The 23,594-nt window shown below is 41.8% G+C and overlaps 1 protein-coding gene across 4 annotated transcripts; it reads left to right on the top strand.

The window, feature by feature from the left end:
• Positions 1–21: 21 nt before the first annotated feature.
• LOC118414808 (allantoicase-like) lies at positions 22–23,590 on the top strand. Of its 4 annotated transcripts, none has more exons than XM_035819065.1 (14): positions 22–152; positions 2,512–2,589; positions 4,014–4,076; positions 6,359–6,432; positions 7,153–7,292; positions 7,707–7,792; positions 11,104–11,224; positions 12,166–12,236; positions 12,475–12,609; positions 14,534–14,588; positions 15,467–15,516; positions 16,385–16,442; positions 17,085–17,176; positions 22,448–23,590. In XM_035819065.1, exons 2-14 carry the CDS (start codon positions 2,530–2,532, stop codon positions 22,598–22,600), a joined length of 1,158 nt encoding a protein of 385 aa, XP_035674958.1. In that variant the 5' UTR covers positions 22–152; positions 2,512–2,529; the 3' UTR covers positions 22,601–23,590. The 4 variants fall into 4 exon arrangements, with proteins under 4 accessions (XP_035674958.1, XP_035674956.1, XP_035674960.1 ...); XM_035819063.1 differs by having other exon boundaries at positions 25–152; positions 2,507–2,589; XM_035819066.1 differs by having other exon boundaries at positions 61–146; positions 2,507–2,589.
• Positions 23,591–23,594: the final 4 nt, after the last annotated feature.

The raw sequence follows: 23,594 nt of genomic DNA, 5'->3' as shown, positions 1-23,594 counted from the left end.
GGCGACTGTTTCCGCTTCCGGGGTCATGGTAGTAAATATCAACAACAGTAAATCAGCAGGGTATGTCAACACTAGTAACGCAGGGATCCTGAAGATCGGACTTTGGCACTATGGTTGGAACGTAGCTTTGTGCATGTGTGGAACAGGTAAAGGTAAGCAGGTGTTCAGTTGGTGTTCGGCATGTGTAAGCAGGTGTTCAACAGGTGTTCAACAGGTGTTCAACAGTTTAAACTGTTGGTAAATGGGATGTTTTGTTTGTACTACATTATCAGACTTTTCTACAGGTAAGGGGGGTCGCCTAGAGGCAGGGACGAGTTGCCTTAGGGGGTGATAAAATGTAACCTTGCATTCCTGAAAGTAAAGGTTAAACCTGTTAGTTGTCTAAGCTACACCAGGCTAGGACTACAGTATACAGAAGATTATATAAGTCAGGTAACGGGGGGTGCTGTAACTTCGGATGTGCTGTAACTTCGGATTAATTTTTGATTGTCCCTTTATGCAGAAATGAGGCATGTTTGTATTCATCAATAGTGCTGAATAAAATCGCGAAGAACCCAAGTTAATGCACACAGCTGTCGTCTGGATGAAACACGGTTTTGTTTACAATAATCGATTTTTGCGTAACCAAGGAATTTGAGCATTTAAAATGGCTACGTTCGAAACAAGGTCACTGTGTAGTGGCGCCTCTTACATTTAACTTACTCAACAATCACCTTGCAAATTTAGTTGTTTTAGACATGAGGCATACAGCTATACAAAACACCAATAACTTGGGTACTGGGGAGTTTATCTGGCAATCAAACTGACCTGAAATTACGAAGTAAGCGTGGCGTCGAACGCCCTCCCCAAGTTACGTCACGGTCATATCTGTTGACCGCTGTTCGAAATGTACCTACAACAGTGCAGGCACCTCTGGTCGCGCTGTACATAAGTCAAGTAGGGCTCGCAAATCGGTAAAATTGCATTTAATCTAGCTTATACACGTCGTATAAACTTGAGTTTGAAAAATCTCAGTGACCGGCTGACGAAACACGACGCGACTGGATCATTGATGTAGCAAACTCATGTCTGCATGAAAACTTAGACTCACATAAAGTTCGCGACAGGCTTTGAAGTCAGCGCGCGGCCCGCCCATCTGACAATATGCAAATCGCTGAGTGCATCATAACACGAACATAATTGAAAGTGAATTTCTCATTGCTTGCCCAAAAATAAACCAAGTAAAACACAGCTAGCGGTCCCCCAAAAAATCGAGGATTTGGTTCAAATATATCAATGACTTTGCACTGAACTGATGGAGGGATTTGCCGCATACTTTGAGATCACATGCGGTGCCGTGCAGGGGTCAGCATATCTGTTTCCGGTGTTAACATGCCTGCCGACACTTTCGGCATTCTTGTAACAAATTTGTGGCATTTTGTGCGCTCATACTCAAGAGCCATGGGTGTGAAATGAAGTATTAATTTAGGCACGATCTACACACAGTTTTTCCCGATATCGGCGAGCCTACAACCATTCGCCGACAGCTTTTTTTCATCGTCTAGATGGAACTGCTATATCGCCATTACGATATCGGGAAAATTTCTCCCGAAAGGTCCGGACCATTCGTACGAAAGCTTAGCAGGGGTCCCCGATAGCTTAGCAGGGGTCCCCGACAGCTTCCGCGCGCGTGTAGATGTGTCCCGACTTCGGGAAGGCTCATTAGCATACAACGCAGGCTCATTAGGCTATACAGCTGTTTATGACTGCAAGCGCCACGGGTGTCCCGCGGCCAGCGTTCCAGATCCCTCCCGACACATCCACCGATATCGGTAAAAACTGTGTATAGATTGGGTCTTAGTCTCATCGCCAAACGAAGCAACAGATCGTCAGCGTTGAAGTGACTTGGAATGCAACAAGCGGCGTAAACAATCGCTAAGTTACAGCGGGCCTTGCATTGGCGGAAATTTACGCACGGTCCAAAAATACGAACCAGAGGGAAGCTGAAGTTAGTTGACACAAAATTCTTCTTTCTGTTTTCTTAAAATTGTTCCAATGAGTCAAAGAGAAACAGAGGTATTTGTAATCCGAAGTTAGGGTACCCTATTTAGAATGGAACAATGTGGAACGCAATATTTACAACAACAATTTTCTGTTTTACCGGCCGAGATTCATGGTGTAAATCGTGCACAGATGATGTAAAGTAAACTCCTGAACGGAAAATTCCCAAACACCACCACTCTCGTTTATCATTAGTCAAAACGCAACAGTTTTTAGACAACTGACACTGATACAATTCGATGTCGAACTCGTTAATTTACGTCCGAAGTTACAGCACCTTCCGTTAGACTTTGTTTTGAGATATTTCTGGGATTCTGTACTAACGTTACATACTACATGTGCTTTAATATTACATTAATTTGCATATAAAGTTCGTAATGACACCACCATGCATCATTGCCTCGTCCAAGCTTTCAAAACACTACTTGTAACGAAAATAGCTATGACTAAACCAATTTTTTCCCAGGTGAGTGTTAAAGAAAGTTGAAGATGTCCTCTACTACCAGCCCACCCAGCTTCACTCAGCTCAATGACCTGGCCTGTGCAAAGGTAACACTAGAAAGGCAAGATTTTCGCGAAAATGCAGAACGCTTTTCTCGTAATCTTATGCCAAGCGGGTTTACGGAAAAGGCTGGGCTGTCTACCTGGGCTGTCTACCTGGGCTGTCTACCTGGGCTGGCTATCACGTCAGGCTACTCACGAAAGCCCATTGGGACAAAAGCTGTTTTAGCAGTAGGGGTTGTTTGTGCTCAATGAAGAAGCTGTGTGTGAAGGAACTGTGTATTATTATGTGTATGAGCTGTGTGAAGGAGCAGTGTGTGGAGGAGCTGTTTGTGACTGTATTTGAAGGAGCCGTGTGTGAAGGGGCTTTGTGTGAAGCAGCTGTATTTGAAGGACCTGTGTATATTACATAACCCAGAGGTTCTGGGTTCAAATCAGTTGATATGCCACCGATCTTGTGCGCTTGGGAAGAGATCTTTATATAACACGACTTACCTCCGTTCACTGGGTAGAGAAAAGAGTACCTAGCTTCGGTAAGGGCCCTCCCTTAGATAGGGCAAAGAACCCACCACACTTACGGAAAAGACTAGGCCTATGGCCACACCTGGGATAATTGCTACAGACATCGTATTGAGGTCACCTTAGTTAGCACCGAATGGCAGCTGTTCCAGACCCTTGCACTTTAGCAACGCTTATTTTAAGTTCATCACAATTGTCGATCCTAATGTATGGCGCAGAAGCCTGGACCCTGACAGCCACTACAGAACGGCTCCAGGATGCCTTTGACCAACTAGCCAATCAGCCCGATAAGTCATTTTAATAGCCCTTCCAAAGGGCGCAAGATCGGTGGCATATCAACTGATTTGAACCCAGAACCTCTGGGTTATGTAACACACACAATTGTTTCACACAAAGCCCCTTCACACACCGCTCCTTCAAACACAGCTCCTTCACATACAGCCCATTCACATACAGTTTCTTCACACATAGCTTCCTTATTGAGCTCAAACAACCCCTACTGCTAAAACAGCTTTTGTCCCAATGGGCTTTCGTAGGTCCAAGTAGCCTGACGTGATAGCCAGCCCAGGTAGACAGCCCAGGTAGACAGCCCAGCCTTTTCCGTAAACCCATGCCAAACTACTCTGTGAATACTCAGATACCATCAAGGATGTCATATTTCTATATGACATCCTTGATACCATTAAGCTCGCCCTATAGTTTTGTGTGCTAGTAAAAGAAAAGAATATGTTCATACATTTTATTTACCATAATGACTAAATATCTGATTAGCTACTGGCAGAAGAAGAAGAAAAAGAATAAGCAAGCTGGGAGAGTACCCCATATTGCCAATTGCTGTCTTTTGTTTTTTTTTCCTTATGTTACATCAAGGAAAGACAGTCATTTCCATCTGAATAGACATATGAGGGTCATATTGAATATTGGAGTGACTGAATATTGTTCCTTGTCTGCAGGCAGGTGGCATGGTTTTGTTTGCTACAGATGACTGGTTTGCTGTGGCTGATAATCTTATCAAGGTAAGTGCATCAGTATCCGAGGACAGTCTTCCGAGACCGAGAGAACATGGAATGCCAAAGGATTAACTTAGTACTGTCATTGTGATTTGATTATACAGATGGCATCCTCTGGCATGGGGACCCGGGCAAAACTGATGCAAGTGTGTGAATTAAGAAAAAGTTGCCTCGCACACTTGCGTCACGTTTTCCGTATTCCAGAGAATGTCATCCATATCATTGTGGAAAAACTAAACTTTACTTAACCAACACCAAGATTAGTTGGGACTTACCCCAAATTTTCAGCCGACTCCGTCAGCCTTGCTCACGGAATGGACCCGTCTGCTGAACTTCCGGACGTGACGTCAGGGACACACGACTGCAGCAGAGGGTCGTAGATGCCAGATAACCTGTGTCGTCCCCCGTCTCTGTTTAGTGATGGACGGTGGGCACGAATGTACACAGCCTCCTTTACTCCTCTTGCAAAGAACTCCGGCTCTGAGTCAAGGATTTTGACTTTTTCAAGAGACACTGAGTGTCCTGGCGACTCAATGTGTATATGTTTGGATACCTCCGAGCCCACAGAACTTGGTCGCTGGTGTTCCAGGAATCTCGTTTTTAATGCGCGCTCTGTTTCTCCGATATATGATTCCTTGCACTGACCTTTGTTTGTATTACCTTGGCAACGTATATGGTAGACTACTCCACATTTGCTCTCCCTAGGTGTTTTGTCTTTCGGTGATACAAGTACATTTCTTAAGGTCTGGGTGGGTTTGAAGCAGGTCTTTATTCCATATTTCCCGAAGGTCCTACGTAGTGCTTCAGAAATACCCTTAGAATACGGCAAGACCACTAGCCCCTTGTTAGGTTTGGAAGAGGTGGTTTTTGTAGTTTGTGCTGACTGGGGTGGCTTAGGTGTAGCTGCCTTTTTGATGGCCCAATCGGGGTAACCACACCGTTTTAGGGACTGGATCACGTGGTCCTTCTCCTCCTCTTTGTCCTGAGGATCAGTGATAATGGTCTCTGCCCGATGGAACAAGGTGCGAATGACCCCTAGTTTGTGGTCTAGCGGGTGGTTGGAAGAAAAGTTCAAGTACTGATCAGTGTGGGTTTTCTTTCTGTAAATTCTGATCTGCAGCGAGCCGTCCTCTTTTATAACTGTAAGAGTGTCCAAAAAAGCTAAGGAGTTGTTCTGCTGTTGTTCAAAAGTGAACTTAATGTCCGGATCTAGGCTGTTCAAATGGTCAGTGAATTCCTCAGCGTACGCTTTCTTAAGTTTAGTATGAGTGTCATCCACATATCTATACCACCATAATGGTGGGTGGGGGGCAGTGCTAAGAGCAACTTGTTCAAGGTGTTCTAGGTAAAGATTGCACACTATAGGGGACACTGGGGACCCCATAGCGGCCCCATGGATTTGCTGGTAGTAAATCCCATCATGAACAAAGTAGGTGCACTTTAAACAAGTGTTCAATAAATCAACAATCTGGGCGGGCTTTAATTTGGTGCGTTCTGACAAGCTTTTATCTTCTTCTAGTCTTTCTAAAATTACCTTACAAGCTTTGTCAACAGGGACAGATGTAAACAGAGCTGTTACGTCGTAGGAACGCAATTCCTCGTCTTTTTCTACTCTCTGATCTTTTATGAGTTCGACGAAGTGTTGTGAGTTCTTTATATGGTGTTGGGATCTGCCTACCAACGGTGACAAAATTTCAGCGAGGAATTTGGAACACTTGTATGTAATTGAATTGATGGAACTAACAATGGGTCTCAGTGGCGTTCCTTCCTTATGAACTTTTGGTAAGCCATAGAATTTTGGCGGTACTTCAGTAGTAGGATAGATTTGTCTATACTTAATATTGTTTAAACAATCGTCTTCTTGAATACTTTGTAGCACTGAAATGAGTTCTTTCTTGTACTTGGCTGTGGGGTCTTTCTTACCTAATCTCAAATAAGTTGTGTTATCGTCTAAAAGTGTAGCACACTTCTGTTTGTAATCCTGTTTGTTGAGTACTACAGTCATCCATAGTACTATAGTCATCCATATCAATCAACATGGCCTAACTAGTGCATTATGCTGAGATCCATAAAAAACAAGTATATAGTATATTGTGAACCATATAATCATCAGATGTCCATATACAATCTTATTACTAGTAATACACACTTTTTGGTCCTCCATGGCATTGTCAAGTTGACTTTACATTGTTTAATTGAAATGCATTATATAATATAACTGTAATACCTGCATATTGTATGTATCAGTCTTTAAACTGTGCTTTAACATTGTTTACCTGTGTTACCAGGGCGACCCACCCCAATGGAAAGAGGGAGTGTTCACAGAGTACGGCAAGTGGATGGATGGATGGGAGTCACGCAGGTTAGACCTTAGAATCCAGATCCTGCTCATTGACATCATTGACTGTTTGCTAAAGCCTCATTCCATATCCTATCTTTTAAGCTTTTGATAGCCTCTTAATGCACGCATCTTCAAACTGTCAAAATTTGCAGGGCTTATTCCGCGGCATACACAAATGCCAAGTGTCACCCCTGCATTTCGAGCCGAGGTTTCAAGGTGTCTTTTAGGCATCTTATGAATCAATTGAGCATGCCTGATTTGTTGGGGGACAATCAGCGACAAGATTACAAATTTCGAACATATAGCAGACAAACAGCGTACGATGCGGCACGCACCTCTGTTTTATTTTGGGGTTATTGTAATAGTTTCTTCAGTCAGTATTTGGTGGTGCCATGGCAGGTGTCTGTCCTTTACTCTCAGACCTGACATATCTTAGATATAAACAAGTCTGGATGTAGAAAGAACTCTGAAACATAATGCCAATACTGTTTGTCTTGTTGTTGACCTCATATGGCACCATTGACAACATGAACTAAGGCATTTTGTGAGTCGCCACACCCCTAACACCCTGAAACCTAGGCTGTATTGGCAGGATACCGGAAGGCATTTCTGGTATTCCATGGGATCAGACCTGCTTGGGAGGGTGCACCACAAGACCAAAGAGGAAAGAACACAATTTGACAAGGAAGTCTGCCAAAAGAGACAAGTATGTGTAAAACTTCCTTAATCCCATACCCTCAGGAAGAGGCTGGTGGGCCATGATTGGTGCATTGTCCAGCTGGGTGTGTCAGGGGTCATCAGCGGAGTGGAGGTGGACACGAGTTACTTCACGGGAAACTACGCACCGCGCTTCTCCCTACAGGCCGCGTGCTTACCAGATGGTAGGACACATAGTTTAGAGTAATTATGATATAGATATATACCAATGCAGCAGTTAAATCCTGAGATATATACACTTCAGATATTTAATAGGGGTTCAAGACAATCTTGAGAAGGCCTCTATTGTAATATCTTCTTGATGTGGCAGTATTATGGCACCAGGCAGAATTATGAGAGTTGATGTTACAATTATGTATTTCCTTTCACAATACAATACTGTCAAGTTCTGATGCTCTCTTGTGTACAGCACTGCCTTGAATGTAAAATAGCCCTACCAAACTAAACACATACATGTATACATTATTACTATGCAAAACCCAAGCAGATGGACGACCACAGCCTTTGCTAAGTCAAGTAGATAATAAATGTATGGAATGTATGTAGATTGACTGGAAGTTTTTTCCTGCCCTGTGTAGGTACCACATTCCCAACCAGACAGTCCAAAATGGGCACTGCTGCCTCCCCACAGCAGATAACTGCTATGGAGAAGATGAAAACTGAGGTATGAAAACTTCTTCTTACAGAAAACATCACCAGGACTTTGCTTTCAGAACATTGTGCCTCTTCACATTTGAGTCCTATTGCTATGTCAGGTATCTGTAAGACCTGAAGTGATTGGTCATTATTAACCCTGAAGAATGTGACAGTGGTCATTGAAAATTTGATCCATGTACACCTTAATGCTGGAGTAGAATTAGTGTTTTACTATGATTACTACCAATGAAAACACAGATGAGCTTCCATTATAATGTAACGGGGGCCGCCCTAAGACGGTTCCCGTCGTAAGATGGTACGGATTTTTTGCTGATCTTATTATCCATAAGTACACCGTGTTTGTTGCCACTGACTATGCTGATTACAAAGGTAAATAAACCAGGTCCATGCACACAGCTTTAATTTGCATTCCAAGTATACTTTAACATATTTACTTCATGTTTTTTTAAAAAACAGAATTCTAACAGTAATGTTGACAGTGCTGAATCACTGCTGTCACCGGCCTCTGCGTATTGGCGGCTCGTGTCGCTAACTATACGAACTCTTCCAAGCAGTCACACAACTGCCATGATACACATAAATAAAGCTCCATAAAACACTATGAATATGGGTCTTCAAATGTTTGTTGAGTAGAAAAGCAACCAAAAGGAAGCGACATAAGCATTGCCACCATTGTACTCCCAAGGGAGTGTGGCCGTGAAGGTGGCAGACTAGAGAACGCTCCAAAGATTTATTTGACTGTAACAAATGATTCGTGCTGTCTATGAAAATAAGACTTGATAGAGAGATGTAACATCCATTGGCATAATACCGGTCGGTTTACTGCAATTTCTCAATCAATGCTAATTTGGCAAATGATCAACGCATCATTTTCTCCAGTTACATGTTGCTGTTACAGCTTACCTTTGCCACTTCTTCTGTGTAAATTATTTTGTCTCTCTGGTCCTGCTAAAAACATAATATCGTAATTGGAACACACCGCGGAATTGCACGGAGAACGGGCGCGTGGTTGGAAGGGGGTGCACTATACCGGCCGAACAAAACACGGCACAATTAACTGCCGCTATGTACCTTTATACATCCTCTGTTGTTCCTTTCTTTCCTGTTAGTAGTTGCACAAAACAAAAATCTGCATGAGCATACAAAAAGTCATGAGAAAATGGGCGTATACTGACAAGAATTGTCATTTAATTTTGGTCCGTCACAATCGCTATGACGTAAAACTTTACTGCTGGCGTAGCATTAAAAATGGCGGGAAAATGGCGGCGTACGTTCAATTTGACCCATTCAGCCGTAGATCCGGGCGATAATGCAACGGTTCCTCACACTTTTACACGAGTTGTAGGTCACCAAAAGAAATTCAAGATTGCTGTTGAATCATGCTCGTCTTGTGCCGTGAGCACATGTGATTATTATCTACAAATCTGGCGATGAACGTGACAGTGTGTTTGTCCCACGACGAGCTCGCCTGCCCCGAAAATGACCTGAAAACTTTTGGCCTTGTTGTCTTCGAATGCATTGTTATCGATGCTTTGTAAATTATGTATTGGACACCTAGATGTCTGAAGTGTGCATACCTCAGAAATAACTATTGTTGCATGTGTAGATCTCTTTAAGTTCCACTATTTTTAATCGACCGGTATAAGGCTTATGACCGGTATTATGCCAATGCATGTTAGATGATATTTTCATATAATCAGACAGAGTTTTGTTGATGTTGGCGGTGTCGTTTTTTCGTAATGGTTTTTTTAGTCGGGCATTCACAATCAGTGCATTCAGCCCATTGCCCGTAAAAACATCAGCTGGATTGTTCTAGGTAGAGTCGATTCCGAGTCACCGAGAGGGTTTTGAAATAATATTTGTAATAAGTTTGAACTATTCTAAGCAAAAGAATATTTCAGTCACTGAAGTTCTAAATTGTTCAAACAATTGAAAATAAAAGTTTGAACATGTTTGAACCTATCTATATATGTTGGAAACATTGGTAAATTAATGGTACAAATATCTCTTTATTTAGAACAAGTTAGAAACATCTATGTGTTTTTGTTATTGTTGGAACATGTGATCATATGTTCCAACAATTTGAGTCATTTTTTTCTCCATAAAAACTTTTATTACCCCAATAAACAAAGCTGCTAAGATGGGCCTTTTGTTTGGGTCTTCTATCTTTAGATTTTCTTTAGTAGACACTAGTGGCTCTTTTGTGAAAAGCTGTCAGACAGACACAATTTCCTGTACTTGGCAGGGATGTGTGAATTGCCCTCTTCCCAGCCCACTGACCCAGTTTCATCATTTTGTTTCACTGTTCGAACATATGATCACATGTGATCACAAATGATGAATCTATGTTGGAACAGGTTAGAAACTAACAGAAATAATGGATTTGATGTTAGAAATGTTTCTAACATGTATGAACACTATAGAAAATATTTAGGACATCACACAGATGTTATAAATAGTTCTAATCAGTTACTTATCACATTTAGAATGTTATAAAGATTTTCAAAATGTTGGAACAAAAGGCAAGAAATACCCTCTTGGTAATGTGGAATCGACTCTACAGCCTTCCTCATGTGAGACAAGAAGTACATACAGTCACGATTTTACTGTCAAAAGAAAGCTAAAATATCATACTGTTAATTTTTTTCTGTGTACTTAAATTTACCACTTACTTCTGAAGAGAGCAAAATGTAAAAAAGCTAGTTAGGCAAGTTAGGCACACTGTCCAGCATAGCACAAAATTGGAAGGTTACATACACGAAATTGTCTCACAGTGTTTGCCGCTTGTAACACGCAGCGCGAAAGGTTCATGAACCACATGAATGCATTTCTTATTCAAGTATGTTGTTCAAATCCATGTGTAAAAAATTCAGTCATCAAAATTTGACCACTCTCAGGCAACTAGTGATGGAGCGCCATGAGTTTGAGCGCAAGAAAAAGCGTACCGTGTTGGGGCACCTCCCGTTACATATGTACTGTAAATGCATTTAAGTTTGCGGGGATTTACTTTTGCGGTAGCGGGAAAATGGAGTGTTTGCTGGGGTTTTAAGTTTGCAGTAGCACCATAGACTGTAGTGAAAAATGTTTGCAGTGGTTTTAAGTTCGCTGTGATATGAATCAGCCACTGCGAAAACCATGAACATAAAACCACTGCGAGCGTTTCTGCATTTTCAGTACTTCTTGAATGTGTGTACAATTTGGGTGTTCCACTATAAGAGACCATATTGAAACCTGTTTGTAAAATGATACAATTCAATCAGATTCATCCTGGTTGTTTTCTTCCTTCGGTTGAACACTTCCAATTGCTTCTGTTTGTAGAAATGGACAGAGTTAGTTCCCATGACGCCCCTGAGACCAGGCTATCCTGACACATGTAAGAACTACTTCCCCATCTCCAGCACACAGAGATGGACTCATGTCAGACTCAACATGTACCCAGGTACTGATCTCTAGCCTTCTAATGTCCAATGTACAATATCCAATGTTTCCCGAACGCTAATTATAACGCTGGTTCACTTTTATCCGAGGGTAACCTATATTCGTTGTTTGTACAAAAAACGTATTTAGGAATATAGAGTCGACGGACGATGCTTTTAAATCGGAACATTTTGAAAATATTGTAAACTTGAAACCACTATCAGCAGACTTAATACTTCTAAATGTGCTGTTTTAAGACAACGGATAAAGGTCACCCCACGGATAAAGGTGAACTAGCATTATAGCCTGGGTACCATCTGGATAGTAGTTCATTCCTATGTTTGCTTCTGTTATCCGTCTGGAGACCTGCACATTTAAACCATTTGGTTAATGAGCGAATTAAGGAATGGGTTCTAGAGCGCATGTTCAATGACAACAGGCCCTCCCGCAAGCGGAAGGAGGGCTTTTTGGGTGTTGGAACGCCTGTGCGAACGATCGCTTGGACCCATTCCTTAATTCGCTCATGTTAAGGGACCAATCAGCGCCTTCGTCCAAAGTTTGGATGATTCCAGATGTTAAAATGGTCAAGGATCCCAGACAGAACTGCAGAGAAGCAATATATATAGCGTAAAATGATTGTCAGAGCGAACTACTTTCTGTATGGTACCCAGGCTACTGTTTATATGGATTCAAAGTATAGTGAATATTTGGTCTACTTGTTAGAGCAGTTATATTTCTTTTCATACAGATGTTTCCCTCAGTAGGGAAAAACATATTGTTTTTGCTGGTGTGTTCTTTTTATTTCCTCTCCTGTCAGGAGCCAATCAGAGCTCAGAACTGCGTTATTGTAAATATGACCATTTTTTTACTCACACACAATACTAGAACTCACCTACTATATAGGGTGAGCCTAACAAAAGGAGATGTTGCCATTCTAAATTCTAGATCACTTTTTTTTCACAGATGGTGGTATTGCCAGACTGCGTGTATATGGCATTGGCAGTAAAGACTGGTCTACAGTGAAAAACAGTGAAGTAAGTCTTTATCATACATACATATATATGAATATACATGTTATGTATGCAGAAAAAGGCAACACAATCTTCATAAAAGGCATTGCATGTGAATATCTTCTTGTGAGAACTACATGTAAGTGATGGCATCGACAAGTAAACAGAAGTCAGTCATTTTTAAAAGATTTGTCATTGATTCCTATATATGACTAGACAGTTGTCTAGGTTGCCATAGTAACCAGTTTGTTTGTCTCATCAGCTGGTAGATCTGGTTGCCATGGAGAACGGAGGGGTGTGTCTGGGGTTCAGCAACGCCCACTACGGACATCCCAGGAACGCCATTGGGCTGGGGAGGGCCGAGAACATGGGTGACGGCTGGGAGACTGCACGCAGGGTAGGAAACAATCTGTATGTCATACCTGTGACGCGAAAACGTTCTATACGGGTGTACCGGACCGGGCCATAACTTCCGTATCGCACAGGTTCCGAAGGCGTATCACACGGGCTCCATTCGAATAAATCAAATTGTTTTGAGCGGGCCGAGTGCGGCGCTATCAAAAGTTCGAATACCTGATTTGGACGTTGGAACATTACTGTTGCAACACTTTTTGTTCGAGGGCACCAAATTTGTTCAACTTCTGGCGCATTTCGCATCAAAACAGGAGTTTTCTCAGGTGGGTATGACATATATAGAATACAACTCGGTCCCAGCCCTGGTACCTCGGGTGATACAGAATACACCGTGTTGTATTCTATATGTATTAGTATCTGTATGGCTGGTATAACCTAGCCTTGTATCCAGCCGTATTATAGCTCCTGAGTCTTCTGTCCTCTCCATATTTGCGTAGAGCAGACTCAGGAGCTCTAATACGGCTGGATACCAGGCTAGGTATAACCACCTTCAACATAACACACCATCATGCTTTCAAGCTATCCAGAGTCACAAGCAATTATAGTACAGTGCTTTTTTAGGAAAGTTGGAAGGAAACAGACCATTTTGCTTTTCCTAATTAAAATAAAGTAGTCGAAAATGACTTATGATATACATTTTATTGGTGAGAGTGATAGGTTTATTTGTATGAAGGTATTCATTGTTTAAGGCAATTATGTCCCCTAAATGATATAATTGAGTACAACACTAACCGTTGAACATGTAACAGCACTTTGCGTGAAAGTAAAATGTTAACATTTTCAGCACTTACTCCATGCAGCAGATTTCGTATGCTCTCCATACGTGTGTGATAACACATTCAGCACTAAGGACAGCACCCATTCCAAGTTGAAAAATAGAAAGGCAACATTTCAAAGGATATTAAGCATTTATTTTCCTCCCATATGAAGTCCCCACCATTTACCACAAAAATTTGAAGCCTCTGCATTGATCATGCAAATCATGTCATCAACAGCATAATTCACATTCCATTGTATGCACCTTAAAGTTACTCCATCCCCAATAGGAAATGACTGCTAAAGAAGTATGAAGTTTCTGCATTGAGTATGCAAATTAGGTCATCATAAGCATGATGCAAATTCTGTTGTACAGAACTTTCCTGAAAGTACCTTCACCAAGGTCTCCATACTTCTTTGATAACACATTCAGCACCAAGGACAACACCCATTCCAATTTGAAAAACCAAAAGGCAACATTGTAAAGAAAATGCAGCATATATTTCCCTCTCATATGAAGTTCCCACCATTTACTACAAAAGAAATATGAAGTTTCTACATCAAACCGGTGCAATGGCCTAGTGGGTAGAGTGTTCGCCTTGCATTCGGTAGGTCGTGAGTTCAAACCCCGGCCGAGTCATACCAAAGACTTTAAAAATGGTACATGCTTCTTTCTCTGCTTAGCACTCAGCATTCGGGAAAGAGTATGGAAGTTGAACACACACCACTACCAGTGGACTAGCCCCCTGCTGTAGTGATTGCGTTGTGTGGCCCAAGGGCTACTGAAACGGAGATTGGTGCCGCCCTATGCGCCATCAGGCACGGGAAGGAACTTTGACTTGACATCAGTTATGCAAATTAGGCCATTATTAGCATAATTTACCTTCCATTGTCTTCACCTTTAGTAAAGCTACTAGATCTTTAATAGGAAATGACTGCCATTGACCACAAAAGATAAATGAAGTTTCTGCATTGTTTATGCTAATAAAGTAGCCATTAGCATAATGCAAATTCTACTGTATGCATCTTTACATGGTCCCCATACTGTGTAATAACACATTCAGAACTAAGGACAACACCAGTCCAATTTGAAAATTGTTGTTTGAATCTTTGTACATAATTTTTACATCTAAGTCTTCCCATGTCCACAGTTGGACAGGCCTCCCGTACTACAAGCTGACAAGAGTGGTGTTCTGATGGTGCCAGGTATGTGGTATTCTACAGTCAAACTTATCATAGGATATTGATGATGATGATGATGATGAAATTCGCAGTGGGACCACTGAATTATATTCAATTTACATTGGAAACACACAATAAAAAGAGTCGAATATTACACGTTACTAGGAATAAGTACTATATACTATATATTCATAGTTTAAAATGTCATTTGGACGATTGTCTGATAACAGGGGAGTATTATTTTGGTGACATGGATATGATAAATGACTAATGCTGGAATTATGGTCCGGATGCATTGAGCAGATTGCTCATATAGGGAATCGGTGAGTTGCTATATCGGTTTGTTCTAGACTTACGACCGTCATATATTGATGATGCTCTACAATAGCAAGGTCTAGAGCTGGATAGTTGGCCAGAAACTTGAATATAGTTTTATTTGTGCAATATCAAAAAGAGTCTTATCTGTTACAAAAGTTCCAATGAGATGTATCATATTCCAATAATCAAATGGGAAAACATTGTTTTTGCTGGTATGTTCTTTCTTCTTCTCTCGTGAACCAATCAGAGCGTAGTACTGCTGTGAACCAATCAGAACTGCTGCTGACATCAGCATATTAGCTGCCTCAGTAAATATAAACGGAGTATTAGCTGTACAGCAAATCTGAACAATTACAGGTTTGTGATAGCAAAAACCTGTATTGGTAATTTTTTATTTCACAACCACACAATACCATAGGGCAAGCCTAATGGTATAGTACTGAATGCAAGTAGCTTCACAAAAAGGCAATAGGGAAAACATTTTGCATTTTGTCTTTCTAGTTATGTCAGACTTAATGTATTGTACATGTACTCTAGGCACATGATATCTAAGGGTGCTTACTATCAATATCAATGTCACGTAGGTTGTGAGTGGGCTGTTTACAGACTCGGACATCCTGGAGTCATTCTGAAGGTGAGTTGTTGATTTGTAATTACATGGTGTCATCACAAACACCAAGGACTCAGTAATATAGTCTAATACTATAAATGCAGAAATGTTCGCGGTGGATTAATGTTCGCGGTTTTTGCAGCGGCCGCTTCACTCGAATTTAAAACCACCGCGAACATTTTTCCATAACAGTAAGAGACTACAGTGCATGGTGCTACCGCGAAATTAAAACCACCGCGAAAAGTCCATTTACCCGCTACCGCGAAATTAAATCCCTGCTAACTTATTTACGCATTACAGTATGCCATATTTTCTTGATTTAACTATACTATCCCAATCAAAATATGCACCCCTGATTTGGGGCAAGTCTCAGACAAATCCATGGGACTGAAAGGTAAAATGGAGAAACTGAAATGAAGAATGCACCCCATGTTCCTCAATCTTGAACACATCTTGAACTGGATTAATTCAAATTTATGATGTTTTCTTCTCATTTCCCCAAGTGATTTTGCATAGATACCAACTTTCATTGTTTTTACAAACTAATAGATCATGTACTACAAGTTGTAAAATTCATTCAGCATAGAAGAAATGTTGTACACAAAAGCATTGTGTATAGTTTTGCACCCTTCCTAGAAGTGTATCACCAACTTGCTCTATTTGATTTCACATATGGTTTCCATACTCATGTGATAACATATTCAGCACTAAGGACAACGCCCATTCCAATGTGAAAAAACCTTTTCAAGTTTGAAAACACAGGATTCAAGTAAATTCAGTACCACCAAACAGTAGGTATACTGTACATAAATGATATTCAAATTGTCTGGTGAAAATGTTGTATAATGTTGGTATCTAATGAAGTAATTATGTATTACTACTGTTTCCACAGATTGAAATTGACACCAATCACTTCAAGGGAAATTACCCAGACTCCTGCAGAATTGAAGGTATAATAAAATCATTTTGATAATCTTTTTTTTTCCAACTAAGTCATCAGCTGGGTCATGATTCATTTACCACAGTAAAGATTGTCTGGGATGCTGAACCATTTGCACAAATTTTATGAAACCCTTATGAATGTAATGAAAAAAATTAAAAAAATCTTATGCAAAAATGTATGAATCATATGAAGAACACACAAAGCACTATAAGATCTTGTGATATATGCAGTCTTTTTATTCAAACTGGCCAACCACTGCCTTGGCCCCATGACAAAGAGATGGTGTCCTCCATTGGAAATCTGACAGTGTGATGTGCCAAAATAATTTTTTAAAAATATGTATATATCACATCTAAAAGACTTCGTATCCTACAGGATTTAAATGTTCTGCTGGGTGCGTTGTGCATTACAGTAGAAGCCGCTTAATTGCACGGCCTATTTGCCATTGACAATCGTACAGTTATTTGGCTGGTGCAATAATGCAAAGTTATCTAGCTGGATCACACTGGTTTGGGATTTTGAGATTCTGTGCAGTCAACAGAAGTGTGCGGTTATCCGTTGTGCAATTAAATGGCTTCTAGTAGTAGGTATCCTTCCACTGGATTCATGAAACTCATACATTTCTGTCATTTATTGTTTTCTCTCATAGCCTGTGCACTGTCCCCTAAAGAAGAAGAGGCTGTGTTTGGGACAGACAGTGCTGCCACTGGGAAATGGAAAACCTTGCTTGGACCAACAAAGGTATGCACAAAACTGGTTTAGTGGTACATGTATCAGATTTGTTAATACGACTGCTTTATTAGGTATCTGCACCAAGGTGTAACAACTTTCAATATTTTATGATTGCCAATTAATAACATTTAAGGTGATGTTGAACTTGTTGAATTGTAAACTTTATTCTCTTGTTCAAAGAACTGATATGTGCAGGCATTCTTGGTTCCTCTCGTGTAAGATCCTCTCTCATAATTCTACTGGGTACCATAAGGTATCTAAACAAGAAAGCTTCTGAGAAAAGCTGGCTGGTGCGTATTTTGGAAAAAGCCTGGATGTTAAACAAAATCACATGAAAAAAGAGTTTTTAAACATCGAATTACTGAATTGGTCTGTCTTCTATTAAAAAAAACATTACCTGAGATTTGTCTAACAAAGAAAAAAAAATGGTAATAAGTGGGGATTGTACCCACGATTCACGGCTGCAGAAGCAAATTGCTACCTTCACCCAGTGCCGTGGGCCGCTAGGCCACGGTGACACCATTACATCATCGGGCGTATAGAAGGACGTGTAGAAGGGTTTGGTTAAATTGAGTGATCCATGCATTCATGCATTCGTTGGTTGAAGTAACCGCTTCTCTCGCCAATAATTATCTTTAAAGAATGAAATGCAAATACTGACAGCTGAAATATCATTTATCGCGTTTTTTCGTGTGACTTTCCCTTTGAACAGGCGTTTTTCTGTCCAACAAATAGCAGCTAGCAGTGACGTTAACTCAACGGTTAAGGCTAATTAACATAATCTATGTATATAGGCAAAGACACTTGCTGGTTTCCAAACTGAAACGTTAATTGCATTACCGCCGGACTGGCGACAGAGTTGAGTTGTCTGAGTTGGCAAACCTTTCCTGGCTGTTGACAGTGCTATTTCTGCCGTTCGTGATTTTTATTCAACAAACATTTGAGAGGAAACAGTCCTCAGACCGGGATCCACCCGTTTTCTGTCGGTGGAGGTTTGCGCCTCAGACAGCGCCGCTCCATGCCCATGCAAGGTTCAGCTAGTTTTGCTTTTCATTTGTGATGCGATATGAGACGATGTCACATCGTTCTGATTTAATGTGAACCGTAGACTAAATTTAGCTGTATTATTTGTTCTTGTTCGTAAAAGTGGTACCTAATTTCCGGCTGTGTATTGGTATGCAAATTAGTCAAAGAACCCTGCCGATCTTCAAGCTGTAACGTTAATTAAATTAGCACCGCATGCAGTAGCTGTAGAAATACTTGTGCAATACGCTTTGAACTACCGTGTATTTGTTATTGTTTTCCTGTATGATCGCAAGTAGCACTAACTAGACCATGCTAGCTGTGAAAGGAGTTTGTCGTGTTGTGAAGGGGGCAGTAACCCTTGGTCTTCCTGTGACATTACTTGCTAGTGTACTACTGTTAGCGGTGTTACCACGACCAGTCGTTCTCCCTAAATGGGATAAGAGTACTAGCATTGTAAACGCAAAGTCAGGAACATGGATTACTCAGTCTCCCAACCTCGTAAAACTCAACCCTGGTCTGCTCGGAGTAAGGTCTCTTGCACCGTCAACTACTTGTACAGACAGGCGTAGGCAAACTGTTAACATTCTTGTTTGTACCACACTACTGCTGGCTGGAGATATTGCCCCAAACCCTGGCCCAGTTGTGGATGGACTGCCTCACTGGAGAAAGGGCCTGGTGTACGCCTTCTACAATGTGGTCTCTCTCTCGCGACATCTACATGAGATCCAGCAGTTACTCCTGAAGAATACCCGTATACATGTACTAGGGCTAACTGAAACTCGCTTAAGTGACACCATTCCAGACACTCTCGTGGAGGTTTGCGGATACACCTTGTACAGGAAAGACAGGGACCGGCATGGCGGGGGTGTGGGTGTATATGTCAAACAGACTATTCCAGCCCAGCGTCGACATGATCTTGAGCAGGCGGACGTCGAGGTTTGCTGTGTGGACATCAAGCCAAACAAGGCCCGTAAAACTCTGTTGGCTTGCATCTACCGCCCACCCAACGCTGGCTCTGAATGGAGGGACTCTGCAGAAGGACTTGTACACAAACTCAATACAACTGCTGAAGAAGAAAATGCAGATGTCATAATCATGGGGGACTTCAATTCAGACTTGTTAAAATCAACCCAAGCGTTGTCATCTGTGGAATTCCTAATGGGATTGTACCAGTTAGTACCTATCATACTTCAACCCACTCGCATAACAGAGTCCACAGAATCGTGTATTGACAATATGTTTGTAACAAACCCAGACCGCTTCAGATCAAGTGCAAGTGTGGCATGGGGACCGTCGGACCACAACCTTATCCTGGCCTGTGCACAAGCAGGAAGAGAGGCATGCGGTACATGCTGGTGTGAATACAGGTCTTACAAGCAGTACACCCAACAATCTTTTATTGATGGACTCAAGTCAGTTCACTGGGATACAGTATTAGACTGCACTGATGTAACGGATGCTTGGGATGCTTTTAAGGATATTTTCCTGAATGTAGCTGACAAATTCGCTCCGCTGTGCAAGAGGAGAGTGAGGGATAACAACACTGTTGCTCCTTGGATGACGGACAGGGTAAAAAACATGATGGGGCGACGCGACGCGGCAAGACGCAAAGCAATCAAAACCAAGGAGGGAAAAGACTGGGAGGTCTACCGGGTGATAAGGAACCAGACAACATCAGCAGTCAGAAAGGCAAAGAAAATCCACTTTGCTGAAGCTGTGACAGAAGCGAAAGGAGATCAAAGCCTCATGTGGAAAATTATTAACGCCTTCACAGGGAAATCCAAAGGGAAGTGTCAAGTTCAGAACTTGGCGAGACCTGACGGTACCAATATGTCGGACCCCAGCGAAATGTCTCAAGAGTTCAATAGCTACTTCGCAACTTGTGCTACAAGCCTTGCCGATAGTATGCCAACCTCCCAGAAAGATCCTCTCCGACACATACCGGAGCCTAGTACAGAGTTCAGCTTTGAGTCAGTTGACGAATCGACAGTGCTAAGTGAACTTCTCAGATTGAAAGCAAAGAAGGCCACTGGGCTGGACAATATCCCCTCAAAACTGCTTAAGGACTCCGCCCCTGTCATTGTCAGACCACTGACACACATATTTAACCTATCACACCCATTTACAAGTCCGGTAATCGAACTAATGTGGCCAACTACCGTCCTGTCTCTGTACTGAGTGTAACATTCAAAGTGTTGGAAAAACTCGTTGGTAACCAAGTATCACGCTACATGGCCCAGAACAACCTTCTCACGGTATACCAAAGTGGGTTTCGGAGAAACCACAGTACTGCCTCTGCAGTTTTGAAGATTATGGAGGACATTAGGTCGGCCAATAATAGTCGCCAGGTCACAGTTGCTCTCTTCCTAGACTTACGCAAAGCATTTGACACTGTGAATCATGCCATTCTGTTGAGTAAGCTCAAGAAACTGGGTTTTGATAGGGATGCAACAAAATGGTTTACATCATACCTCTCTGGTCGCTCACAATGCACTAGTCTGCAAAGTCAATGTTCAGAGATGGGTGCAGTCACCTGCGGGGTACCACAGGGGAGCGTACTTGGTCCCTTGCTGTTCTGTTTATATGTCAACGACGTGCCACAGGTTCTAGAAAAATGCAAAATACACCTGTATGCAGACGACACCGCAATCTATTACTCGGCGGGCACGATGAAAGAGTGTGAAGAGGCAGTTTCCCAGGATATGAAGAGAGTGTCAGACTGGTTAATTGATAATAGACTTTCTCTCCATCATGACAAGACAAAGTCTATGCTATTCGGGGTTCCTCAGAAGCTGAGACATGTTGGGACAACAGTTCAGATCACAGACGGTGTTAACATTTATGAGCAAGTTAACACTTTCAAATATTTGGGCATCACTCTAGACCCATCGCTCCAGTGGTCAGCTCACATAACAAATATCACGAAAAAAATATTCAGTGGCCTCAGTGCAATGAGACGTGCAAAACCATACGTAACAAAAGGAATATTACATACTATGTGTCAAACCTTGTTGTTGTCGCACTTGGACTACTGTGGCGCGGCGTGGTTGCCAAGCCTTGTACAGGGCAAGAAAACACAAATGCTGCAACTCGACAGGCTGCTGTTTAGAGCTGCAAGGATGATTACAGGCTACACACTCCGGGATCATGTCCCAGTTGGTCAACTGTTAGCGGAGGCGGGGTTGGTGTCGGTGAGAAATCGGGCGGAAAAAATCAGTCTGGCCACAGTTTTCAATGCTGTACGAGGAAAAGCCCCTTTGTACATATCTGAAATGTTCAGGTGGAAGTCACCACCAACTATAAGAGCTCGCACCCGCACGGCTGTTAAAATGTTCGCTGACTGGGACCCTCACCAGTTGAACTGTCCCGTAGCAAGCCTGAAGTGCTACGAGGGAAGCTTAAAATCTTTTGGCCCCCAACTGTGGAACAAACTGTCACTGAAGCACCGCAAGACTCTGGGACTGGTTAAGTTTATCAAGGAACTGTGAGGTCTAGATGGAAATGACAAGTGAAATTGTGAGTTTTGATATGTCGTTTTGTGGTTATGCACTATTGTATGTGTTATTGTAATATTGCAAAGTTTTAAATTGTATTTTTGTTTACCCAGCATTGCCTGAAAAACAGGTTGTTATGTACCTGAGTGTTACTGCTGGTAAAATAAATAAACTAAACTAAACTAAAAAATATAACGGAAATCACTTTGTACTCTAGTTTGTGAGAAGCTGACACAAAATTTTAACCTGATACGATAAGCTTGATTATGTACTGCTCTACTCCGATAAATATGACCATATTAGTATATTTGAGTTTGATATAGCTAGATTTTAACTACTAGTACTACGATGGCCACAACTGCTATAACATGCCATGAAGGTAGGTTTAAAAGGCTTGCGGCAGTAAGGATGAGACAAGAAGGGCTTGATCCATTGAACCATTGAAGCATTGAACCAAAGACCCGCTTCTCCCGCCTCAGAGCTGGTGCTACGCACCAGCAAAAATATTGAATTTAAAGAGATCTAATAATGCAGGATCAGTAATTTCTGAGGAATGCACACTTCAGACATCCAAGACCTCAACAATATGGTGGTCTAAGGTACCTGGGTCTGTGTAATGTACTTTATCACATTTGCTAATAAATAGATAAAATAAGGTACCTGGCAGGACTGTGTTAAGCAAACATTGCATGTTGATGATCATATTTCATGTCACATTTCATAATCTCCTTGAACAGATTTCTCTGTATCGTTGCCACAGTTGTCTGCACACCGGCGTCGGTTCCTGAGTGGAGGCCAGGTCCAGCCTGTGGGAGCGGTCAGTCACGTCCGCCTGACCATGGCGCCGGATGGCGGGATCAGCAGGATGAGACTGTGGGGGTTCCCTCGAGCTCTGAACCCTGCCAAACTGTAGCTGGTACAGTCAAACCCTGTCAAACTGTAGCTGGTACAGTCAAACCCTATCAAACTGTAGCTGGTACAGTCAAACCCTACCAAACTGTAGCTGGTACAGTCAAACCCTACCAAACTGTAGCTGGTACAGTCAAACCCTATCAAACTGTAGCTGGTACAGTCAAACCCTGCCAAACTGTAGCTGGTATAGTCAAACCCTATCAAACTGTAGCTGGTACAGTCAAACCCTATCAAACTGTAGCTGGTACAGTCAAACCAAGCCAACCATCTTCTGTTATGAGACACATCAAAACACTCCCATTCATGACGGGCCAACCGTCTTACCCAATCAGCAATCACTTTGGCAGTCCCTGGGAGCATTTGTATCTTTATCAATAAACATTTCAGGTGCCAACCCGGTCTGCCTTTGGTTTCATTTGAACATCAGACTAAAAAGAATGTTCTGATCAGTGTTCTAGCCAGCCACTAGTTTTTTCCGTCCCCTGGATTTTGAATGGAAATCCTGTGGAATTCACAACAATCCTATAGCTAGGGGGGTCTGGGGGTATGCTCCTCATTAAAATCTTGTTCAGTCAAAAATTTGGGTGAGTCCACTTTTCGTGTTGGATATTACAGTTTAACTATTCAATAATAATCTTGAAATCTAGTCTCTCTGAAATGCTATTTCCTTTATTTTGAGGGGCAAATTTGCTGGTAGACTTAGTTAAATTAATATCTTTATATGCCGATTTTTGTCTGTCCCAGCATCAAAATTCCATCAAAGGACAGATGCTGTCTAGAACCGTTGATACACAGTGTATATCTTCACAACAAGAATGCCATCGTTAAGATAGAAGTGGCTGATGAAAAGTTAGGATGTGTGTATCTTTTTTTGTCTCATGTCATATGATGAAAGTGATTTAAGGTCCGTCCAATAGGAGTACAGGATTCTCTGTCACCATGGAAACCAGTCATCACAATGGCTTGATCCTGTGCTGATTTATTGTGGGGCACCA

The sequence above is a fragment of the Branchiostoma floridae genome, chromosome 4 (genome assembly GCF_000003815.2).
Source record: "Branchiostoma floridae strain S238N-H82 chromosome 4, Bfl_VNyyK, whole genome shotgun sequence".
Taxonomy (NCBI): domain Eukaryota; kingdom Metazoa; phylum Chordata; class Leptocardii; order Amphioxiformes; family Branchiostomatidae; genus Branchiostoma; species Branchiostoma floridae.
Note: the sequence above shows the minus strand (reverse complement) of the source record. Positions and strands in the feature narration are given on the sequence as shown.

Excerpts from the sequence above, each read along its gene's own strand:
- LOC118414808 (XM_035819065.1), top strand. The coding sequence starts at position 2,530 with ATGTCCTCTACTACCAGCCCACCCAGCTTCACTCAGCTCAATGACCTG. Across the intron at positions 11,225-12,165 it reads CAGACTCAACATGTACCCAG|ATGGTGGTATTGCCAGACTG; the intron begins GTACTGATCTCT and ends TTTTTTTCACAG. Across the intron at positions 16,443-17,084 it reads AGACTCCTGCAGAATTGAAG|CCTGTGCACTGTCCCCTAAA; the intron begins GTATAATAAAAT and ends TTTCTCTCATAG.